The 10,334-nt window shown below is 41.0% G+C and overlaps 1 protein-coding gene across 1 annotated transcript; it reads right to left on the bottom strand.

The window, feature by feature from the left end:
* Nucleotides 1-721: 721 nt before the first annotated feature.
* On the bottom strand, nucleotides 722-2,486 carry LOC125539600 (wound-induced basic protein). Its single transcript, XM_048703092.1, has 2 exons — nucleotides 2,297-2,486; nucleotides 722-929 (listed from the first exon to the last, which is right to left on the bottom strand). Exons 1-2 carry the CDS (start codon nucleotides 2,368-2,370, stop codon nucleotides 857-859), a joined length of 147 nt encoding a protein of 48 aa, XP_048559049.1. The 5' UTR covers nucleotides 2,371-2,486; the 3' UTR covers nucleotides 722-856.
* Nucleotides 2,487-10,334: the final 7,848 nt, after the last annotated feature.

The following is a 10,334-nucleotide window of genomic DNA, read 5'->3' on the forward strand; positions in this document are numbered from 1 at the left end:
AGCAAATTCAGCCATAGCTTCTGAAACAAAATTGCACAGGGGACATCAGCTGCTGCTAGCGGAATGGAGAACATAACAGTATGAAGTTCAAGGCCATCGTCCAGAGGAGTTTGGTTTGCCATGTGTACAGCTTCGCTCCCCTGAGACCATGATTGATTGCCACTTTAAATCAAGAATAGCAAAGTTGAACAGACGAATTAGTTTATTTTTGGAAACGTTACAACTTGACGAGTTCAAGACAAGCATAGGGCTACCAGGTGCATATGAAGAACAGGTATATGTTGAGAGACAGAACATGGGAAATAGCTAGATTCGCAAAGGAAGAAACGTTAGAAATAGTATAGACAGCGCAGAAGGTGCTCCACAAATCACCATATGGAAGTGAATTCCAAAGCGTGAATGCTCCACAAGACATCACAAGATAAAATCTCCTACTTCCTCCGTCCGAAAAAGCTTGTCCCAAACTTGTCTTCCAAATGAATGTATCTAGCACTAACTTGGTGCTAGATACATCCATTTGAGGGACAAGCTTTTTCGTTAAGAGGGAGTATAAGTCTTTTAAGAGATTTCACTACAAACTACATACAGATGTATATAGACATATTTTAGAGTGTAGATTCACTCATTTTGCTCCGTATGTAGTCCATAGTGAAATCTCTAAAAAGACTTATATTTAGGAACGGAGGGAGTAATTTATCATTCTAGGCATGCAGCTCAGATATAGAACTTAAAACACGGCACTGGATACTAGGATAGTTTTCAAAGCGACCAAGCAAATGTTCACACCACTCATTTTAACATAGGAGTCACATGATTGGTAGCTAGGCCTTGCAGGCCCGGACTGTCCGGGCGACGCTCATTCGTTCATTACAGGCTTGTTCTCGTTGGCCTTGAACCTCTGGTCCTTCGGCTTCTGCTCTTCCATTTTCCTGCCATCAGCAAAACAAAGGGAGTTAGTCACTTGAATTCAGCATTCATCACATGTACTGCAATTTAGGAGTCGTTGCCAAAGTTCGATGCAAATGGGTCTTTCTAAAATGCATTTTGTAACTGCTCCTTAGTGCTAAGCAACAACACAAAAACCATCTAAACATTGACTTGGTTAAGAATTAGGGAACACAAGTGTGTGACTGATGATTAATCAGTAAGAACAAGCTCAGTTTCACAGACAGCTTTCTACCATTGCATGTTTGTAGTCATATAAACTGCCATGTGGGTTAACCAAGTGTACACCACCAAAGGCACATGCACATTTCATCGAGCTCCTACCATCAATCACAGAACTACCATGGGCGTTTATTTAGTACACAGCCCCTTGGATAAAGTCACGAGTTTGTTGCTCTCTCAGCAATTCTCCAACAGCGAGGTTATGGCACTCTATAGTACAACAATAGGATGTTGCTGAGTTACCTGTTACTTCATATTCATTATTCAAATAAGAGCAGAGAAAGCACCTACAAGAGTACTCTCTAGCTCCTAAGCAAGACAAGGAGACTTACCATCTAAACTGAAACAATATTTTAAGATACCATGGTTACCTAAGAATATCAAATAAGCTTTCCACCGTAACCTAGACCACCACAATAATATTAAGACAACAGATGCCTACTTGAGAATATTAAACAAACTTTACAAACTTTGAGCAACCACAGTGTTTAGTTCATTTATAAGGCTGCACATGCTCTTACAGGTAAAAACTTTGTTAGCAAGGCAATTTGACCACCTAGTACAATCATCAAATGTTTCAAATCCAACCATTTTCATGTAAAATGTTGAACGAGAAAAAGTTGCTGCAGATTGCAAGCACCAAGAACCTCCACGTCTCCAACTTTCTTTTGACTCCCAATTCTAATAACCTCAGTAAAATAACCTCATCTAGGAAGGCAGCAAGGCAGTAGTTCCTTGTGTGCTCATTTATGATTAGCCTCTTTTTTTATTGCGGGACTACAAACGAGCAAGCCCACACAAGACATGACTTCTCTATCGATCAACGCACACAACCATGTGGACCAATCTAATCGAACAAACGCCTCTCGTCGAGCCCCTAACCACACGGCCTCAAGGGAAATTTTCTACGGCAAGAACAAGGAATACACGCACAGATCGGACGCTACAGCACATCTTTTCATGAGGGAACCAGCACGAATCGAGAGCAAGAACAACCACGGGGCATTCACACCGCACCGATAGCACGAATTAATCGCTCGTGGAACCCGAATCGTGAACACACAAGGTCCCTAACTGGCAGAACAGATCTGCAGGGGATGAGACGGGGCTGCGAAGGGGGAGAGGTTACCTCTTGTCGGAGGACGCGCCGCCCTTCTGGCTGAGGAAGGAGCGGAACAGGGGGGAGTTGACGTCGTAGATCATCTTTCTTCTTCTTCGCTGCCGCCGCCGCCGCCGATGTGAAGAGCCTAGCTAGGGTTCGTGGGAGAGGGTGAGACGCACGGGTTCCAATCTTCCAGAGGCTGCTTTGTACCCTCACCTTCGCGGATCTACATCAATCGACGGCCGGCCCGTCGGGCTCCAGGCCGTCTGAAGGTAAACGGGCCCCCGGAGGGGAAAATGGGCCCTAAAATCTTCAGAAAGGTTTATTTTCCATTTAGAGAGAAAGTGAGATGACAAGTGAAAGTGCTCTTGTGACCTCGAGCTCACACGCACACTTTGTTGCAGTAAAATCCGGAAAAATATTACTACACAAATTTAAGGGATCTGATTTTTTTTTGCTTGCTACAAATATTGATGTGCGTTTCACATGCGTGCTAATTTTCCTGATGGAGTCTCGGCAGAAAAAACGAAATTGATGCTCTAGAACTCACACGGTGCATTTTAAAATTGAACCAACAAATCATATCGAAATAAAACGAACCGAACCATTTTTGTGGTTGTTATTTTTTTTTGGTTTTATGTATGGAACGAGATTTCCTTAACATTTTAAATTTTAGTTTTTTTTTGTACATACAAAAAACCGAACGATTAACCAAATTAAAAAATATTTATATTTCTTGAGCAACCAGCCCTACTTAGGCAGTTAGGCTCAAAAGATCTTGTAACATAGTAAACTTTTTGTGCATGAGTCAGATTCCTGCTAAGCATGTCCATTTTTCTTGTAACATAGTCATTTGTTTCTTGCAAAATATACTAAGCACGTCCATAAACAAAAGCAAAGTATACATTGCACATTTGCATGCACGGACAATCATCAAGGCATGAATCCATGCATGCAAATATACTTATAAATGTTTTCTATAAAAGAAGTGTATGTGTTTTGAGTCATTAATTTGCAAAAATTATTATGTCATTTTTAAATTCGCATCAACTTCGGTTATTATGGTATATACTAAAATTGGACCATATTTAAATTTTGTATCATATTTACCAAAGTATCAATACTATACAAACCAAAGAAAATACAACGAAACCATATAAATTGAATAAACCGAATGCAAAGTGTTATCCAAAATGCTTCCAAAAACACTCTTTTTGGAGCATTGAATTATTTTTTGCCGAGACCTTCACGAATGTCATTTCATGGCGAAATTTTGCGCGCATGTGGAACACATATTAATGTTTGTCATAAAACCAGATTTTTCTGTTTAGAAAAAGAAGCATTTTTTTTGAATTCCACAAAATTCTTTTCTCTCGGCCAACGCGCTTCAAAACGAAGCTAGGACTGTCCCGGTCGGTCATTAGCAGTTGTCTCTTCCCAAATCACCGGGATGGGCCGATGATCAGAATTTATAATCATTCAGATGGTGTAGTTTATCTGCTCGACTAATATGGGTATGTTGCACCATTAATCATTTCGGCCCACATAGCGGTCATCGCGACTCGTCGCTCGTGGGGTAGTCGGTGGTTGATAATTTGGCACTGCACACCACCCAGCTCTGAAATGATGCAATTAGCTAAGCTCATCGTGGGGCGGTGGTACTCATGGCAGCAATGTTGCATGCAAAATATACATTATCTTTCCACATCTGGGTGCCTAGGAAAAAATCTACCAAGAAAACCTCAGGGGGAGCAATGATGTTGAGAGCATGTCTCGTGCAACGAGTGCGCCGAGGCCTTCTGGGCCATTAGATGTGAAACCAAGGAACATGATCCATCAGCATGGGGAGTTGCTGGTACTTTCTCAGATTTACCTTGAAGTGTAGCTAAATTCTGTACCCACCCACCCCCTCTCTCTCTTGTTTCTCATCCTCTGCCCCTTCTTCTCTCCTGTGCCGCCGTATGCCATGGGAGCTATGGTTACAAAAATTGCTCGATGTCATCTCTCTCCCTCTCCTTCCTCTCATGTACCATGGGCAAAGATCTCTGGCATAGAAGCTAACCGAGCCCCATCTTCCTCTCTATCGACTGTAATCATTGATTTATTTGGCAGGGACCTTACAGCGATGCCTCGTTGATGTCGCGATGTCGTCCGGGGCACCGATTCTATAGCGGCACAGAAGTTGACGGTCTTCCGCCATTCAAATATCAAGGGTATGTTTTCTTCTTCCCTTACCCATGAGTTTGACTATATTTTGTTCTTCCAATTTGATTGTATTTCCCCAATTAGTTTGAAACCAGTGGCATTGGGAACAATCATGTTAATATGCGCTGAATAAATGTACGATCTGAAATTATAAGCGTAAAATGTTTATCTCAATTGCAGCAGTAATATTGGAAATAGAAAAAATGAGGTGCTTTTTTTTCACCGTCATATTTATAAACGTTTCCGCAGATATATGAAGAAATCAATGCTTCAGCAGATATCAATTCGAGCTCAGTGCTAGCATGCAGAACACATAAAGGTGTGGTACTAGGGGGAGCCAGGATTTGGGTATAGGGGGGCCAAGCAAAGTTGAGAAAAAAATCAGTGCAAAAAATTAAGTACCTAATACTATATTAGTGTGTAGCTTCGAATGCTTAAAAATATAGTTAAATTTGTATTATTTAAATTCAGAATAAATTGTCTCCAATTGGACCAGGATTGGTAACTTGCACATTCGCCTCGTTAACAATATCATTAGGCTGGGAAACTCGAAACAACATGCTTAAAATCGAATTAATCTCTGTGATGTTCTGCGGCGCTTTTCTTTTCATAACCACTTAGAAAAAGCAACCAACCAAAAGAAATCTAAAAAGAACTAGCATCGTAATTCACCATTAAAATAACTACAATCTGATTTAGAATTTTGATACATCTAAGATGAGAGTTGAGAGAGATTAGTAGAAGTGATGCTAACCTTGGCTGGTTGACTGGGTTGCTAGAGAATTAACGGGATTTAATCGGACTCAAATCTGATCATAAGGAGAGCAACCATTTGAGGAGCGCTCCTTCGGGAGCCTACACAACGATCACATGGGATGGGCTAAGAGCGTGTCACGCGCTCTCAGCCGCCTTCACGTGCCGCTCTCTCTTTGGATTTTATTTTTTCGCACGCGTTTTTGGCTTTTTAGATGATTTTTCTAAGGTTTTTTACTTTTTGTTTTTTCACCTGTCTTTCTTAGCTTTTTGAAAAAATAGAACAAAAAAACTTGTTTTTTTTCCGTGAGTGGCATGATTTTGCTTCCGCGAGAGGTACGGCCGTGCCTTTCAGAAACAAAAAAAAACACATTTTCTCTTTTTTTCTGTGAGAGGCATGGCCGCGCCCTCGGAAACAAAAAAAATTGTTTTCTCTTTCTTTCTTTTTTCTGTCAGAAGCACGGTTTTTCTTCCGCAAGAGGCACAATACAGGAAAAAATATGCGTATTCTCTTTTTTTTTTCTTCCGCGAGAGCATGGTTTTGTTTCCGCGAGAGGCACGGTCGTGCCTCTTGGAAACGAAAAAAATGTGGTTTCTCTTCTTTTTTTTCTTTCGTGAGAGGCACAATTGTGCCTTTCGGAAACAAAAAAACATGTTTTTTATTTTTTTTCTTGCGTGAGAGGCACAATTTTGTTTCCGTGAGAGGCATGGATTTGCTTCCGCGAGTGGCATGGTCGTGCCTTTCGAAAACGGCTTCCGGAAAGTGAAACAAACGTGCTTCTGATTTGATTTTTTCACCCGTTTTTTCCATGAAAAAAGTTCATCAAAACGTATTAATATGTGATCTAGTTTTGAAAATCTCGGCGCGAGGAATTCAAGGGTGAAAATGATTTGAGATTTGAACGCATGGTTTCAGAGATAAAACGGTTTGAATAAAATGATAAAAAAGAAAAAAATTAGGTTACCACAAGTGACACACATACAACGCGCCATTTGTCACAACTAGAAAGATAGAAGTGATCTTTAAAAAAGTACTCCTCAATTAGTGATTTCAGATCATGAGCAGGAGCGAGGAGGCAACGGTAATCGCGCTCAAAGCACTTGTTAATCATGTCGGGGGCTAGTTTCTTTAGGGTAAAGTTAACGCCCTGGACTAGTACAGGAGGAGCGGAGCGGAGATCATGACTTGAATTGGGCTTTATTCCTCGTTCTCCTATGGCTTTATGGCCATGAAGACGTGGTGGATCCCGTTCCATGTCGGCGGCAGGGCTTCGCCTTTAGAATTATTTTGCGTTTTGTAGGGTTTGTGTCATGTTCATGAAGGCGAGGCGGCCGCGGCTTTCTGAAGATGGGATAAAGTTCTCCCACCTAGTCTTCGTCTGGATGACAATTTTAGCGTCGTCAGAGGGTGTGTGAAGGTTTGCTTCGATGGATCCCATGGTGTTCAGTCGGCGTTTTTCTTCGGTGAATCTGTTTGGATTCGGTCTTCATTCGTGTGTAGGTTGGATCCTTCTGATCTACGTTTCTCTTCATCGATAGCGGTTACTTTTCTGGTGCGCTGGTCCTCTGTGGCCTTAGTACGATGATTTCCCGACTGTCTACTACAACAACGTTTGCCTAGTTCTGGTGATGGAGGGGCGATGACGGCGGCGCGCCTTCGTCTCGCTCCAATATTTGTAGTCGTCGCTAGGTGGTCTACGTACCTGAATATAATATTATTATTTTTACTTCTATTGTTTGTTGTACAACCTTGATAATTGATGAATAGATTGGAAATTTCCCGTTTTTTTTTGAAGAAAGACTTCTCCCCATTTCATATTTTCAGCATTTATATTTTTTTCTAGAGATGATGATACGAAACACGGTTTATAATTTGATCTAAGGTGCTGATTTCTTGAGCCATTTTAAACATGTAAACTTCATTTTCCACAAGGCCATCAATATGCTGCTTTTCAATTCTCTTTGCTTAGTAGTTCATGTAATGTTAAATGCTCAGTAACTGGGTCATTTTTCTCTTTTATATTTTTGTGGTAATGGAATCTCATATTAATTATTATGTTTTCACTGCTATGGCTTGTTCTCAATCTGTAGCGCAAACTAACTTACAATATATATATATATATATATATAGGGTCGCGTTATTCGTCACCCTGGGTGAGGAAAAGTTATTCTTCACCCCCTCTTTTTTATCATCAATACATCGTAATTTTACGTTCCGTAAGTTTTGTCTTATTTTTGACGCAAAAAGAGACCGTAATAAAATATATAATCGCCATAAAAAATATTTTATGTTATGTAAAATTACAAACGTAAAAACATAGTCTAAAATACACATAAATTGTAAATTTTCTTGTCTTATGACCTATATTTTTATTTTCTTATATCAAATTTTACGTAGTGAATGAATAGAAATGTAACTATTTGAATTCCAAACGTAATTTAATTATGAAATGATCGTAAGATTACCTCGGGTAAAGAATAACTTATTCTGCACCTTGAGTGATGAATAGTAACACTATATATATATATATATGACTTTTATAACTACCAAACGTTTGGATTTTAGCAATAGGCAAGAACGATTCTTACTTCACTCCAATTATATACACGCATGCATTAGAATGCCAAATTTCCTTCCACCTACACTTCTTCCTCTAATTACATGCATATATGCACTAAATGACAAAAAGCTGATGTCATCCTAGATTCTTTCTTTTTCAAACTTCAAAATGTTTTCTAGCTTAAACTGTCACTCCGATTGAAAAACCGTCTTCACAAAAAAAAATCAACTCGACGAGATCTTCGAAAGTAGATCCCATGTTGATATGTGCTGACGACTTTTTTTTCGGACCAAAAGTTACCACATATGGGCTATGTAAGTTATCACACTTGTCATACATAAATTACCGTGTCATTTACACAGAAGTTACCGGGGTATGTTTGTCATCAAACTTTTGTCTCGGGGTCAAAAGTGATTGTGGTGTTTGTAGTGAGTTGTCAGCTTTATTGTGTGTATGTTACCATGTTTCATAAAAGTTATCGAGGCATGTTTTTCAACCATTTTCATTCACCCCGTCAAAAAATTTCCGTGATGTTTGTATATGAGTTATCAGCTCTCGTATTATCATGTTGTTTACACATGAGTTAATGGGAGGTATTTTTCAACAACTTTTTGCCCTGGTGAAAAAGTTACCATGGCTGGATTGAGTAAGTTATCAGCTCTGTTAGATGTATATTATCATGCTATTAACATATAAGTTATCAGGGTATGTTTTTCAGCAAACTTTTTGTAACACCCTCGATGCGACTATAGCTCCCACGTGTCGAGGGACGACTTAGAGACATAATCGCATTGAAGGCATATGTCGCAAGTGAGGTAATCTTCACACAACCCATGTAATAAAATAGGGGAAAGGTACATAGTTGGCTTACAATCGCCACTTCACACAAGTACATGAATAAAGCATTACATCATCCAAATACAATCAAGGTCCGACTACGGAACCCAAAATAAAAGAAGAACCCCAAATGCGACGAAGGTCCCCGATTGACCCCAACTGGGCTCCACTACTGATCAACTAGAACGAAACAACACAAAGGTCAAGTTCTTCATCGAGCTCCTCCTGAGCTTGGTTGCGTCATCTGCACGGACTCATCGGCACCTGCAAACTGGTTTTGGAAGTATCTGTGAGCCACAGGGACTCAGCAATCTCGCACCCTCGCGATCAAGACTATTTAAGCTTATGGGTAAGGTAAAGGTATGAGGTAGAGCTGCAGCAAGCGACTAGCATATATGGTGGCTACCAAACGCAAAAGAGAGCGAGAAGAGAAGGCAAAGCACGATCGAGAAATCTATGATCAAGAAGTGATCCTATAACAACCTACATCAAGCATAACTCCAACAACCGTGTTCACTTCCCGGACTCCGCCGGAAAGAGACCATCACGGTTACACACGCGGTTGATTTATTTTAATTAAGGTCGACTTCAGGTTTTCTACAACCGGACGTTAACAAATTTCCATCTGCCCATAACCGCGGGCACGGCTTTCGAAAGTTCAAATCCCTGCAGGGGTGTCCCAACTTAGCCCATCACAAGCTCTCACGGTCAACGAAGGAAAAGACCTCCACCCGAGACGTTCCGATCAGACTCGGTATCCCGGTACAACAAGACATTTCGACAGGGTAAAACTAAACCAGCAACACCGCCCGAATGTGCCGACAAATCCCGATAGGAGCTGCACATATCTCTTTCTCAGGACACACTCAGATTGTTTTAGGTACGGATAAGCCAGCCCAGAGTTGCCCCTGGTGGCCACCGGCAGCTGACAGGTGGACCAACACTCAGAGGAGCACTGGCCCGGGGGGGGGGGTAAAATAATGATGACCCTTGAGTCTGCAGAACCCAAGGGAAAGAAAAGGCTAAGTGGCAAATGGTAAAACCAAGGTTGGGCATTGCTGGAGGAGTTTTATTCAAGGCGAACTGTCAAGGGGTTCCCATTATAACCCAACCGCGTAAGGAACGTAAAATCCGGGAACATAACACCGATATGACGGAAACTAGGGCGGCAAGAGTGGAACAAAACACCAGGCATAAGGCCGAGCCTTCCACCCTTTACCAAGTATATAGATGCATTAATTAAATAAGATATATTGTGATATCCCAACAAGTAAACATGTTCCAACAAAGAACAACATCTCCATGTTCCAACAAGGAACAAACTTCAATCTTCACCTGCAACTAACAACGCTATAAGAGGGGCTGAGCAAAGCGGTAACATAGCCAATCAACGGTTTGCTAGGTCAAGGTGGGTTAGAGGCTTGGTTCAACACTATGGGAGGCATGATAAGCAAGTGGTAGGTATCGTAGCATAGGCATAGCAAAAGAGCGAGCATCTAGCAAAGCAAAGATAGTAGTGATTTCGAGGGTATGGTCATCTTGCCTGAAATCCCGCAAGGAAGAAGAACGAGTCCATGAAGACGACAAACGAACGTAGATGAACAGATCCTCACCACACGACGTTATCGGAACCAACCCGAAGAAGCAAACACCGGAAAAGAAGCACACAACAAAGTAAACAACCAACACATGAACATGGTATGATATGC

Source organism: Triticum urartu, chromosome 2, assembly GCF_003073215.2.
Source record: "Triticum urartu cultivar G1812 chromosome 2, Tu2.1, whole genome shotgun sequence".
In the NCBI taxonomy this organism is placed as follows: Eukaryota; Viridiplantae; Streptophyta; class Magnoliopsida; order Poales; family Poaceae; genus Triticum; species Triticum urartu.

What these genes read in the sequence shown, in the direction of transcription:
- LOC125539600 (XM_048703092.1), bottom strand. Translation starts at nt 2,370, where the DNA reads ATGATCTACGACGTCAACTCCCCCCTGTTCCGCTCCTTCCTCAGCCAG. An exon ending in GGCGCGTCCTCCGACAAGAG is followed by an intron (nt 930 to 2,296) that starts GTAACCTCTCCC and finishes TGCTGATGGCAG; the next exon opens with GAAAATGGAAGAGCAGAAGC.